Source organism: Phragmites australis, chromosome 4 (genome assembly GCF_958298935.1).
Source record: "Phragmites australis chromosome 4, lpPhrAust1.1, whole genome shotgun sequence".
NCBI classification, from domain to species: Eukaryota; Viridiplantae; Streptophyta; class Magnoliopsida; order Poales; family Poaceae; genus Phragmites; species Phragmites australis.
This window is the reverse complement of record NC_084924.1, coordinates 31,090,202-31,105,122: the sequence shown is the minus strand read 5'-3', so window position 1 is coordinate 31,105,122 and position 14,921 is coordinate 31,090,202. Positions and strand designations below refer to the sequence as shown.

At 43.0% G+C, this 14,921-nt stretch overlaps 1 protein-coding gene across 1 annotated transcript; it reads left to right on the top strand.

Moving 5' to 3' along the window:
- The first annotated feature begins 9,076 nt into the window (after positions 1-9,076).
- LOC133916084 (uncharacterized protein At5g39865-like) lies at positions 9,077-10,475 on the top strand. Its single transcript, XM_062359589.1, has one exon. It carries the CDS (start codon positions 9,236-9,238, stop codon positions 9,833-9,835), a length of 600 nt encoding a protein of 199 aa, XP_062215573.1. The 5' UTR covers positions 9,077-9,235; the 3' UTR covers positions 9,836-10,475.
- The last annotated feature ends 4,446 nt before the right edge of the window (positions 10,476-14,921 follow it).

The following is a 14,921-nucleotide window of genomic DNA, read 5'->3' as shown; positions in this document are numbered from 1 at the left end:
CCTTTTAAAATTATGGAAAAGATCAATGATAATGCATATAAGCTTGAGTTGCCTGCAGATTATGGGGTTAGTCCCACATTTAACATTTCAGATTTAAAGCCTTACTTGGGAGAAGAAGATGACATTGCGTCGAGGACGACTCCAATTCAAGAGGGGGAGGATGATGAGGATATCACTCTTTCGGATACACACACACACCGAGTATTCCTCCAACAGTAGGTCCATTGACACGAGCTCGTGCACGTCAACTAAATCATGAGGTGAGCTTGTTCCTTAGTGTTCCTTTATATTTTGATGAGGATGTGATGCTACTGAATAATTGTGATGTATTGTTACTTAGGAACACGGGAGAAGAACAGCAAGGGCGCCCAAGCCAAGGTGGAGGTCCAATCCAGTTCGAGTCCGTTTCGGAGTCCAGGATCAGTCTGCACTAAAATCGTCGCCCAGGACGCATACGGACTCCGTTTTCGACGTTCTACACATGGTTGAAAAGCTAAGGAGATAAGCTTTCCAACGGAACTGGTCCCATGTCCAAATTCTTTCTGAGTCAACAGGAATCGTCGAAACAAGGCGACATCCAGAATCTATTAGGGTGCTGCGCCACCATCTTTTGGGCCGTTGGGCCGTGTAACATGTTGGAGTCCATTAGGGACACGTCCAGGGGTCCTTGGCCGACCCTAGTCTTTTATATACAGTAGTCGCCGCCCTAATTAGGGTTGGGTTTTGCTTATATATTGATCTACACACAGTTGTGAGATTTTTGCTCTTGTTCCGGACCGACTAGGCCGCCGTAAGTGTTTGTGGAACCCCGACTTCGAGTGCTTGAATTCAATTCGCAATATTTCAGATTGCATCTTCTACGTTCTTGCTTGTGTTCTCGGTACGCTTGCAGGGATTGAGCCTTCTTGGCGAGGCCAACCGCGCGACACGGTTGATAACCATCGGAGCTGTGGTGTAGTGATTGCAAGGGAGACAATCTGTTCGGGTCGAAGCCTTTGGATCATCAACGTCGAGTTCTCCACCCACCGACTTATCGCTACCTATCGGAAGATCAGACCAACATTACTCATCAGTAGGGGTACGGGTTTGATCTAATCGCGGCCGTTCAACACATATCGGACGGCTAGGCTAGAAGGGGACGACTGGAGAGGGAGTTCACGGAGAAGATGAGGGAAAAGCGACGGCGCTCTCGCCGGAAACTCGCCAAAAATGTGTTCCAGCTCACCGGCGGCGGCGACGAGCAGCGGACTACGATAAGAAGCACTTGGGGAATCCGTTTTGGCATTTTCCTATGGCAGAGCAGCACTGGAGGAGGGTTGGCAACGGTGGAGGTGGCAAAGCAACTTGGGATCTCGATGGGGATGGGTGTAGACTCCTCCTTAAGGAGCTTTTTCTCGACAGTCTCAAGCCGACTGGCCACTTGAGTATGCACAGTTTGAAGCTCGACAAGCTCACTCATGACAACTAAGAAACTCTCACAATCCTCATCCTCATCCTTGACCCTAGACCTAAGCAACTTAAGCTCCGAAGAAACAGACTCATACATAGACCTAAGATCATTCAACTCATGAACAACTTTCTTAAGTAATCTATCCTGGCTAATGAGAGCATCATTTAAGGTATCAACTTGGATGGACATCTGGTCGTAGTAGGGTAATATCTCGGAGGGGTCAAGCTCGGGGTCGCTGTCGTTATTGTTGTCTGCTATGAAGCAGAGACCTGTAAAGTCCTTGGCTTTTTTCTTGTTCTTCACTTATGGTTCCTCCTCCTCCTAGCTCTCCTCCTCACTAGAAGAGGTGTCGATGTCGCTGAGAGCTGCCATGAACAACCTAGAAGCCCCCTTGGCCACCTTCTTGGCCATCTTGTCACAGTTCTTCTTAAATAAGGGCTTCTTGTTCTTCTTGTGCTTGTCGTGGTCGCAGGCTTCCCTCTTTTTGAGCTTAGAGTAGTCCGCCTTGAAGTGGGTGGTATCATCACACTCAAAGCAGGCACGACAAACATCCCTCCTCTAGTCACGATGATTGTTGTAGAAGCGAGTGAACTTTTTCATAATGAGAGCAATGTCTTCATCATTCAGTGTGTCCACCTACTCCTCTGTGAGAGAAACCAATGAAGACGAAACAAATCCACTTGATGATGTGTTAGCATAAGAAAAGTTAGCTCCAACCTGATTGCCACCATTAGATCCGGAAACCAATGTCATGTTCTGAGACGGGGGGTTCTGAGACCTATCCGAGCTACCTTGGCTATCTCGATAGATTAAAGCTTACTGAAGAGTTCATCACAAACTAATATGTCATAACTTGATGACTCTTCAATGCTCGAGATCTTCACTTTCCATATGATATGATTAAGAGCATAGAGAAGCTTGATCACTCTCTTATGATCAGAATAGGGTAAAACACCAGTGGATCTAAGGTTGACGACAGTTCCATAAAATCTAACAAACATAGTATCTAAAGATTCATCGAGTCCTTACACAAACATTTGATATTCTTGGTTATATGTGCTTTGACATCTAGCCTTAATCTGATTAGTGTCTTCATAAAAGATACTCAGAGTAGACTAGATCTCCTAGGCAGTACGAAGGTATTGGACCCTGTCAAACTCATTCTGACTCAGACTTGTGAATAAAATATTTCTTATCTTCTGTTGGCCTCATACTCTTCGATTTGAATATGAGTCATGTGAGCAGCAGGGATCTCATAGTTGGAGTCAACTATTTCCCAAATTGCATTTTCTTAGCTTAGAAGATAAGCCTCCATGTGCATCTTCCCACTTCTCTCTATTATCGCATACGGATCACACAGCCGGTTAAGGATAACAAGTGATCAAACCAGCTCTGGTACCAATTGTAAGACTGAGATTGGCGACTAGAGGGGGGATGAATAGGCGTCTTGACAAATTTCTTTCGAAACTGATGGACTTCTCCTATTTGATCACCTAACACCCCTCAAAACCTCAGTGGAACCAAAAACACTAAAGGGACTGTTTAAGAAGGAAAGTTCCGAGGCAACATGACTCTATGGATGATATATGACCCATAGGTTCCATTCAAGACCATTACATGTGTCTTTGTGCACAAAAGTTTGCAACTTTGAAGCAAGTTGATTTAATAGAGGTAAGGGAATTCAATATCCACTTGTACACATATGTGTGTAAATTTTATGCCTCTAACAACAAGAAGAATGACTGCACAAGGAGCAGAAATTGCAGCCCAAAAACAACGAAAATCGCATCCAAAAGGAAAAAACTCGTAATAAAACACGGAGTCAATAGAAGGAAACTAGAAAAAGATGAACTCAAACACGGGAAGAAACTTGCACTTCATTTCGACAAGAGGTCAACCTATTTTAGGTAGATTACAAAGTATTTTTCTATCACAAAAACTCTAACCTATTACAAAGACTATGTCTATCATCTCTTCTCCTCTAAAATCCTAGCTCTCAAGTATATGTAGCTGACTCATCTAATCCTTACAGCTTTACCCCTGTATTTATAGACATAGGGAGGTAGCTTAGCCATTAAGCTTTCTTGTTACTAAAATACCCATCACTTATAATAGCCTTCTACCTAGCATGGGGGTATTTTGGTCCATATTTTGCTCTGTCCATCTAACGGCCATGACACCTTCACAACTTAGCATTGCCTTGATGCTAGCTTCGTGATGGTGCAATGTGCACTCCATCCTTCCACGGTTTTGAGGTCAAACCGTGAAACTGCCTCGTACGCTTCTCAAAGTGTGACTCACAGCTGCTCACTTTGACCTCAAGCAAGCATCCCGATGTCGACACATATACTCCGTCTTGCGATCTTGACCGCCAGCAAGACTCTCCTGCTCCCGATCCCGCGGGCCGCATTATCACTTGCACTTGTATCCACCTTGCTTGACTTTGTCAATATACCATCTTTATCCTTCCATCCATATTTTGCTTGATCTCCATATGCACAGCTAGGATCACCCTTGACTCCGTCCGGCCTCCTTGATCATCCGGCACCAAGCACCTTGCTTGGCCCCGATCTTCCCACTATCGGCCGCCAAGTCGGATTCATCACCTACACATCATGAGACAAGAAACATGTATCTTCAACAATATGTAAACACCACCTGTAGTTATCCCACATTGAAATCCCTGCAGAAATAGCAAGTCGTAACAAAAATGTGAACACTGGATGTTCCGGCGCTTACACCAGCACAAGCACCGGACCATCCGGTGTGTACTCTTCTTTAGGCTCTCGAGTCCCTATAAAAAATGCTCCGGTGTTCAGTCATGCCCATCACTAGACTATCCGGTGAGTACCACACCATTCAAACTATTTTGCAACATCTTTGTTAAATGGTCCGGTGTTCAAAGCCTCTCAACACCGGACCTTTTGGTGAGTAGACCGCCCCGGACGCCCATTTTCAGCTTCTCTGTTAAATGCTCTGGTGTTCATATCTTCCGAACACCGGACCTTCCGGTGCTCACACTATTTTTGACTCTAAGTTGAAAAAAAAAAATGCTTCGGCGCTCATCCTCTCTTAACACCGAACCTTCTGGTGTGTGAAAAAAATCTCACATCGGACCATCCCGTGAGGCAAATCTTCCTACACTCAGAGACAGCAACTTCCAATTCCATTTTGGTTTAGTCATAAACATAAACATGTGTAACAAGCCAATTTCCTAAACTCAAGAAGATAATACTTTTTCAAAAGAAATTAAAAGGAGTTCTGCAAAATTAAATAAATCCCTAAGTGTGTATGTGTGCTTTATACATATATGCATATATGTGGATATATGTGTTATGTGTATAAATACATGTATACATTGAGGGCTATTTTCCTATAAAAGAATATGTGTGTGTGTGTGTATTTGATTACTTGTCTATGTGAGCCAATATAGTATATAGGTGGTATATACACTATATTTATAAATATACATGTGTATATACATGAGAGAATAGAAAAGATAAAATAGAAAAGAATTGGGAAAGCTTTTTTTGAGTTGGATTGAAGCCCACTTCTCTTTTCTCTCCTTCTCTCTGTTCTAGCCCGACTTAGTCCAAACCATCTCTTTTGTTCAGCCCACCTGGTCACCCCTTACCTCCAGCCTTTCTCCCTCTCTCCTTCGCTCTCACGCCGCTGAGCTACGCTGCTGAGGAAACTCGAGCCGACCACGGACCGAGGAGCAAATCCGACATGCTTACGGTGGAGGAGGTCATCTAGAAGCTCGCCAAGTTGCGGATAAGCAAGAATCCCAGTCAAGGACGCCTTATCTCTACGTGGATTGGAGTTCAAATTGGAGTCTGAGCTGGTGTCGTCGTCATTCAAATCGAAGCTGAGTTGCCTACAAACTCAATCTCCTCTGGGTATAAATAGCACCGTAGACCCTCCCCTAGAACATCCAAAAGCAAATCCTCGATCTAGAGCTACGAGTCGCTGAGAGCAGCCCGTTTGCCGCTGCGCCGGTGAAGAGAGTCACCACCATCGATCTCGATCGCCGAAGCCCGAAAGCCACCACCGAGGAGTTCTCAAGCATCGCGGGAGCGCGAAGGAGCTTCCCGAGGCAATCTCGATCGCCAAACGTCGCCCAGAGCTGAGTTCCGACGAGCTTCAAAGCTTTGAGCCGCCTCTTGCCGTCGCCAGCCTCACCGGAGCAGCGCCAACGTCGACATGTGCACTAGGTAAGATCCCCGTGCTTCCCTAATCGTTTTTCGCCGCTCGACATCGAGTTTGGGTCACCAGAGCGCCATTCCAGCAAGGATCCAGCCAAGCGCCACCGCAAAAGCCACCGTCGCCACCTCTGTTCAGCCGGAGATGAGAGTCATCGCTTGAGAGCCGTCCGATCCAAAGACAACAGCCCAAATTAGAAGACCCTTATATCGCTTCGTGAACCAATCCAAGCACGACATGTGGCATCCATAATCCCAATCAACAGCCTTTACCATGTCAGCAAGCCACGTCAGCACTTTTGCTTACGTGTCAAGTCATCTCAACCTATAGTGCCCAGTCAGTAGCCCAATCAGTTTTTGTTTTTTGTTTTTTAATTGTTTTAATTGTATGTTGATGTCATAATGGTTAAATACTATGCAATAAAATCTAGTATAAAAATAATTCTAGAAAATAATAATTAGGATATTAATTTATGATAATATTTAATAATGTTATATAGTTTTATCTAATTCTTTTTAATAGTTTTATAATTCAAATAAATGCTAGAAAATTCTGAAAAAATCCCAAAAAATCATCGATGGATTTAGAAAAATTCTAAAAAATTCCTAGCAATATAATTTCATCTATAGATAATCTTTTTATTCCTATTTTAATCTTTAGAAAATCATAACTTGTTAACCGTAGCTCTGTTCTGACTCATTCTTTCGTCGAATAGTCTAAAATAGTGTAATCTTGTGAGTGGTGATGTTTGTTGTGTGATGTTTGGTTCTTTTTGGATCTCGGTGTTTATGTGTTGTTGTTTTGCTTATGTTGTGAGTAGACGCCAATGTTCAAGATGAGCTAGAAGGTCTGCAGGATTAGGATTTTGAAGACCCAACTGAGTTTAGTGAAGACAAGTTGTGCTCTTGATCATTTTTATCCCAGTTTTACAAATTTTTATTTTATAAACATGCATGCTAATAATTTATTGGGAATCCCAAGAGTTAAGTTTTATCCTAGTTTTTCCCTTATCATCATTGTCACCATAGTATGGTTTTGAGTTATGGATGGGTAGATTATGCTTAGCCTTACTTTGTGATGATAATCATGATAATTATTCCACAAACTAGATAATAGTCATATGCAACAATGATAAAATATGATGGAATAATTTTTCTAGCAACATGGTATAGGGATTTGAGCAGGTGGTACGTTGTGATGTATGGTTGGGAAAGTGATAGTCTTGCTTAATCTAAGAACCGGTTCGTAGGGTGACCTTTCTGTGTTTACAGTACAACCACAAGTTTGGTATGGGATATACCTAACCAAGTAATTTTCTTACTCTCAGTATAGTGTAGATCAGGCAGAAGAGCGGTGAATGGACGATGTCTTGGGATCCGAAAGGCGCGAGAGGGGGCTTTCGTTATTGAGGTGGAATTATGCAGCAGTGAAATCTTAGAGGGTAGATATGTGCTGAGAGGGGGCATTGTAAAGACTTTATAGTGGATTTCTAGTGCACACCTCGATAGTGTATAAGAGTTCTCCGTTGACCAACGAATGCTTGGTAAAACGGGACGAAACGTCTCGTGGATAAAGTATAATCTCTATAGAGTTAAAACTGAATATTCAGTCATGCTCACGTCATGAGCAGCACTGAAAAACTATCATGATTATAACTTGATGTTTTGGCTAGTCGGGTCAACTGTGATGGTGGGAATCATAGTTGAGGATGGTAAATCATAATGGTGGGAACTATGATTGAGGGTTCAACCTTAGTGGATGGAACTTTGGTTGATGTGTTAGTTGGTTGGTTATGTCAAGATGGATGGAATATTGAGGTGGTTTGTTATTCACTTAACTACTATTGCTTTTCAAATGTTTTTACTTAAATGATGTTTTACGCAAATGAGTCATTTAGCCATATTCTTGTTAAAGTTTTCATATACATACTATTTCCTTCACAACTTGCTGAGTACGACAATTGCTCACTCTTGCTATCAACAAACACTCAGTTAAAGAAGGCATTGAGGAATACGCTGAAGGTGGATTGTTCTAAGATGTTTTCTACACCGATGATGCCTGTGGAAAAGTCGTAAAGGATTAGAGTCTTCGTAGTTCATTTTGTCCCGTTGCAGTTTATTTAGATCTTTGACCTTTGAAAGTCAATTTTGTAAGACAGTTAATTCGATTAAGTATAAATATTGTAACGATTATCATTAATAAAGTTACTATGTGTTGGATTGATTTCTAGTCTCAGCACATAGATAAGATTAGTTTATTTTTTGAACCGGTCTCGACAACATACTTATACAATCTAAAAGTCATCAAACTAAACTAATACTTTGTCAATCACTCATCACATATGAACTAAGTCACATCTCAACTTGATTTCTCATCAAGCCACTTAAAAACTTTGCAACCTCCATTACACCTTGTGCTCTCGTTGTTGTGCTTGTCTTCCCGCTTTGCTAGCCAACTGCTACATCCATCAACAACAATCCATGTGCGCCATTTGCACCCATCAGTGACAATTGATCATGGCTCAACATTATTGTTCTCTCCATCTGCCACCACCAACGAAAGCCGTCCACCATAAACTTGAAGAAACGGAGGCAATGGCATATTTCCTGATAAATAGAACTTAAGTGCATACGGATCCACTAAGGGGAGAGGATGCATACGGATCCACTAAGCAAATAGATGGATGCAATTTTTTTATTGAGTACAATATGCAAGGTTTGTACGATACTCGTTTAACATTTACATCACGGATGCACAATAATGAATTAACGATGTGGTTTTAACCAAAGAAAAGTTACTTTCGTTTTTGCGCTAGTAGGTTAGGATCTTGGCCCTTGCTTTAAAAGGAGGAAGCGTGAGATATGGTGCTTACAGCGTGGTAACACTTTGAAAATCGTCGTTATGTAATCCTTCACAAGACGGGTGGAGATTTAGGAATATAATAATATGTGTGACTTAAGAATTTGTTTTCTTAATCGCTCTAGAGCTTGTTGATCTTTGTTTTTTTTTTCTATTAGCTTTGTGCTGCAACATTATAAGAAGTTACTCGTTATGCATCAGATGGTGCAAGAGATGTACTTACATTGTTGGTAGGGCCAATTATTAGTCAAGTATTTTGATTTTTTAATACCAAGGATGAATATCTCCCTCCAATCAGAAATATATAATATTTTTATTTTTTAATCTTCGATGTACAACTTTGATCACTATTTTTTATTAAAATATAGTTATAATATTTAATAAAAATATAGTTATCAAAGTATTTTTAAAGATAAATCTACGTAAGTGTATTTTATATTTTCAAACTAAATATTTTAAAAAATATTAATAATAAAAATTTTAAAAGTTTTATCAGATTTTAATTAAAATTTTAAGTATTTATAACCGGAGGAGGAGTAGCTTCGTTACCATCGTCACCGTTAACCGAAGTCACAAGCATGAAACCTGTCTTCCCCTCGTTCCGCTCCTCTCCTTCCTCTTCCTCTGTTCCTCCTCTCCTCTCCTCTCTATTTCTTTCCTCTCGTCAGAACCCTAAACAATACTCTCCACCGGCCAATCCCCAGGCGGAGGAGGCGGCCGGAGATGGAAGACGTCAGCGGCGGCACACCCGGGGCGTGCTCCAAGAACAAGAAGCCGCGCCACCTGCTGACGTACCACCATCACCCGTACCAGGGCCAGGGGCGCCACCCGCCGCCGCCGTCGCCGGCGTCCGATCCGCAGCGGGAAACGCAGGCGGTGGTGCTCTACACTACGTCGCTCCGCGGCGTGCGCCGCACGTTCGCGGACTGCTGCGCGGTGCGCGCCGCGCTGCGGGGCCTCCGCGTCGCGGTGGACGAGCGCGACGTCTCCATGGACTCCGCGCTCCGGCGGGAGCTCCAGGCTCTCCTCGCTGCGCGGGGCCGCGGCTTCTCCCTCCCGCAGCTCCTCGTCGGGGGCAGGCTCGTCGGCGGCGCCGACGAGGTCCGGCGGCTGCACGAAGCCGGCGAACTCCGCCGCGTCCTGGAGGGTGCCCCCGGGCAGGACCCGGCCTTCGTCTGCGGCGCATGCGGCGGCTTCCGCTTCGCGCCCTGCCCCGCCTGCGACGGCTCCCGCAAGGTGTTCGTGGAGGCGGAGGGCCGCGCCCGCCGCTGCGCCGAATGCAACGAGAACGGCTTGGTACGCTGCCCAAGTTGCTGTTCTTGATCGCTCAGTATATAAAATTTTCATGTTAATAGTTGTACAAGAACGGAAAGATTAGAGATAGTGGAGAGAGGCAAGAAAGGATGAGCCGTTCTTGTTTTCTTGGGCTGGTGTGTGTTGTGGTTATGCTCTCAGTTGGACATTGAGTATGTTGTTTGAGTTTTGGGAGGAGAATGAATCTGTTCTTGACCCTGCAGTTGTCAAATCTGCAGCTCGTAGATCGCACCTGGTGATTAAGGTGTCATCTCATAGTACTATACATATTTGTGTGTATGAAATCTTGATAAACCTTATTCATGTTAGTAGTAAAAGGACTAAAGGATTAGAGACTTCGAGTTAGTACATAGTGGCAAGAAAGGAAGGGCAGTTCTTGTTTTCTTGTCTGTTGTTATTGCTTGTGTTCCCAGTTGGAGATTGGGTTGCTGTTAGTGTGTGGGGAGGAGAACGAATGGGTTATTGGCCCTATTGTTGTTATCACAATTGGTGATCAAGGTGCCATGATCTCATATATATACTAGTTTGTGTGTGAAATGTATATTTTAAACAAGTGTATGAAATGTATATTGATTATTGAACATTCAGAACCAAAGTTGGTTGGATCAATGTAAGTAATGGAGGATTTGTGTTAAAATGTTAATCGTTATCTGTTGCTTGTCGCCCAATATTTTGTTCTCTTTTAGATGCTTGCTTGACTCCTGGGTAAATACTAGATGGTAAGAATTTTTCTGTGCTCTGAAACATGTGACGTGCATATAATTTTACACTTATCTCATTCCTATCTTAGTAATAACACGTCTTTTTATACAGGAAATAGTGAACTATGATCATGACGTTCAATAGCTTAGAGAACCATTGTTTCCATGGAGCTTAGTAGCTCATCCATATGTGCAGAGTCTGCAATAGTATCCATATCTGCAAAGTCGCAATACTATCCTTAGTAGCTTATCCATGGAGCTTAGTAGGCTGCAATGTATAGTTTGTAAAACATTGTTTCTTCAGCAATATCAGTTCAGTTCTTCCTAACTTAAGATCTTTTTTCTCGTGTGTAGTGGCTTGGAACTAAACCAGTTTATTCGGAGCCAGTCCTTTAGTGTGAAAATTGTTTTTTCCACAGACAAGCTTGAGAAAAAGATACATATAGACGAGTCAGAATTCAAGATAACTTGTGCCACTGAAATTCCGGAGATCGGTATTGTTACCGTGTGTGTTCCCTGTTTACTAATTTGTGCCACCAGAAATTCTGCAATAGACGAAGCCATCCACTAAAACCTATTGATAGAATGAACCAATTACTTTTTGTCGTCATCACTTAGGGATGCACTTGATATAATGACAGGAAATGATGCTTCATCTCTGTTTTACAATGATATGAAATCAGTAATAAATTGTGGTGACTTTCCAGCTCAAAATTTGGATAGAGCTTGAGGAACTTAGTTGCCTGAGTCCGTTCCTTGTAGGCAGTGGAAGAAGTTTCAAGTTAAATAGAAAATGTTCACTGTGTTAGTTGCTAGCTTCGTGGCATTGCTTTTTTTTTTTTTTTTTGGTTATGATTTTTCCATTTGTTTTAAGTCCGGTACATCTCAGACAATGATAGCTGTTCCTGTAGGAAATTTACACAATTTCTGAGTATTCCTCCATCATGACTGCTACGTGTAAAGACCCAATTCTATTATGCGCTGACCGGTAGTTCACACGGCGTTGCGAACGTGTTGGACTAGTCGCGATGCCGGCAATAGCCTTAGCTGTTTTTCGCGATGCTTTCTAGATTGAGACCAAACCATTATGGACTCTCATCTATTTCTCATATCATCCTTTACATCCATGCATAAGATAGAACATATATCATTGCATTTAGAAGGAAGTCTTTACATGTCGTCATCTCATCTTATACATTGATTGCATACATACATCAATACATGACTAGAAAGTCCTTTAGAACTTGCATTATAATATATGTCCTTCCATATCATGCATACTTACACGCATTCCATCTTTGCATAAATCAGTAGAAAGGAGCATTGCATTGCTTTGGGAAATGTCTGCTTTCCTAGCGAGAAGCATTTTGTTGTAGGAGGGCAAAAAAACACAAGATTACAAGCCAGACAAATACTCCATAAATTTCCCTGAATTCCCTATTGCTGCGAAACTGTGCCAACCATCACCGTGGCACAAAATCGTAGACACTGGCATTTCAGAGAAACCCAGCATCCAATTCCAAATATTTTCAAAAATCCCAAATTAAGTCATTTTGATGAAGCCTCGGGCTACTTTTTGTTTTAAGGCCCTCAAACTACCAGAAATAGCAAATCGACACCAAAGAGCCCAAACCGACTTCATCATGAAAGTCAAAGATTCCAAACCGACCTACATATAGGGCCCCCGATGCAACACCATTACTTTGTAAAGGGCCCGAGCACAAGTTTCCCAATTTTTGGAATTCAATATAATGAAATTGATATTGTTCACACGCGGATAGAGATGAGCCATTCTGCTCCCTCCACGCTCCCTTGCTACCCGCTGCCCTTGCCGCTTCCCCTCCTCTTCCTTGCCCTTCCGGTGCCGCTTCCGCTCGTAGTTCCTTGTCGGTGGTTGCTCCAGCCCCAGCGACCACTGTCGGGTCTATGCTCCCGCTGGAGCCAGTCCTCTCCTCTTCGCCGGTGCCGGTTCCTTCGTCTCTGTTGTCCCCTTGGCTTGCCCTGTTCTCCCGGCAGGCAGACAGGTCCAAGGTCCTCCGTTAGCAAGACTCGAGTCCATCTTCCCCCAGGTCATGCAGCCCACGTCTGCATGCCTCTGTCCCACCTTTCTATCATGACATCATCGTCTCTTTCGCCTCATCGGCTGCGACACCTTCCTCTCCGGTCGCTTTGCCTCCTTTGGCTCCGCCCAGCATCATTGTTTCCCTCTGGCCTACTCTGCGCTCTGAGTTACACCAGCCTTCTTCGTCGAGGCTTGGTCCAAATGCAGACAACTGGCAAGTGGTGGAGGGTCAGCGGGCCCAGAGACGGCATCTTAGGTCTTCTCGTCAGTCACGTGGTTCCGTTCCAGCTGATCTCATAGGGAAGTTCTTCAATTGTTTCTTGATGACCCATTGCGCTGCTCAGTGTCGGCAAGGTCACCGCTGCTTTCGTTTCATGTGGTGATATATTTAAAAACCAGCTAGATTGAATCTCATGAAATTAACTCAAAACGCATGTAAGCAATTAAATCAATGTAATGCATAAGAGTAAGAAAATACATAGACAAATAATTTATTACCGAAGTTCAGATATCCACTGATATCCTACGTCTCTATTGAGAAGGCTCGATCAAACTTAAGCTAGGTCTCTTTCAACCCTTTTCATCATGAGGTTGCACACATACACTACCCGTCTCCACTATGTCGAACTTTTCATCCACTCTGGAGATAGTGAGTTCCGCAACCACTTCTGGGCTCCCTCACAATCTTCACTTGAGGAGATCGTCGGCAATCCATCGCCCACAATTCATCACCAAGCTATCTAGGAGATGGTAGTCTCCAAGAGTAACAAACTCTCGAATTTATGCACGATCAGTGCAAAGTGCTCAAACACATGCTTGAGGCATAGCTGGCTCGAGTAGAAAACACATGCTTAATCACACGTCGGACAATGAACGGTGTAGAAGAAGTGGCTCGGTCGGCTGAAGTATACACACTGGATAGTCCGGTGATAGAGTTCAACGTAATGTCGGAATATCTGGTGTTCATAATAAATTTGAGTGGGGTTCCAATGGCTAGTTTTCTACTGTTGTACATACCAGATGGTACGATATTTATACTATTGTCAATGTCAGATCATCCAGTGTCACAAATCTTTTGTGACCGTTGGAGCAACGACTAGTGCGCGGGTTTGAGGCTATAAATACCCTCCACTCGGCCATTTGAGTGTGCTAGAATTCAGGGAAGCTCATAGACACTTGAGAAGACATTCAAGCCATTAAAGTACTTAAAGTGATCATCCAAGGCAATTAAGTACATGATTAGAGAGCGATTAGTGCTAATAGATCTAAAGATAGTTGTTGCTGCATGTTGCTACCTAGAGAGAGGATCAAGGAGTGATCCTATATTGTACCAGGTGGTACGATGACACCTTGGAGTCTTGGTGACTTACCAGCACCATGAGTCTTGGTGGCTCATGCTTGTTGACCCTTCAACTTGGTGTGGAGCGGTAGCAAGAAGCTTATACGGGGACGCAGAGACTCTTGCCTTGGTGGCTCATGCTCTGAAGTAGATAACGATGGCAATTGACCATAAAAGAGGCTTATGGTGAGACCTTACCTTGGTGGCTCAAGGGCCCTTACCTGGTACCGTCCGGGAGTTATTCCTAGGTAGCTACTCCAACGTGGATTAGGGGTAGCGTTTATACCATCGATACCATGGGATAAAAATTTCTTGTGCCGAGTTTACTCTCTCTACCATATTTACATTTCCGTATTTACATACTTGCAATCTACCTTTGCATGTTTACCTTCCTAGAGCTGTTTGCTAGGATTAGCTATAGGTTGTAAACTTTTTTGAACGGTAGAGTAGACACGCTAAATAAACTTAGATCACATTTAGATAGAAATTGATATGGGTTTATCTTGTGAAGTTTTTGGACCTATTAGTTTTAGATATCCTAAGTCACCCCTCCCCTCTTAGAATGTCACCGATCCTTACATCGGGCCGTTGGCATGCTGGGCTAGTGAAAGGACACTGATGTTGCCTAGAGAGGGTGAATAGGTGATCCTACAAAATTAGAACTTCGTAGTGGATTATACAGAATCTGGAGCTTTCGGGTTTAATCCGGAACTTCCGGGTTCAGAGCTTTGCAGCAGATTAACTTTCAGGTTTAATCCGAAACTTTCAGGTTCAGCTCAGTACTTAAACATGCTGGGTTCAACTATTGTTCTAACACCCTAAAAAAGGTGTGATGGATGGAAATCCTATGATGATAGACATGCATAACAATTCTAAGAAAGACATGCAAGAGGGTTCAAGAATTGATATCATAAATATAGATACAAGCATGCAATTCAATTCTATACAACATATACAAAAGGAGATAGAACGAATTACAAACAAACATATCAA

Excerpts from the sequence above, each read along its gene's own strand:
- LOC133916084 (XM_062359589.1), top strand. The coding sequence starts at position 9,236 with ATGGAAGACGTCAGCGGCGGCACACCCGGGGCGTGCTCCAAGAACAAG.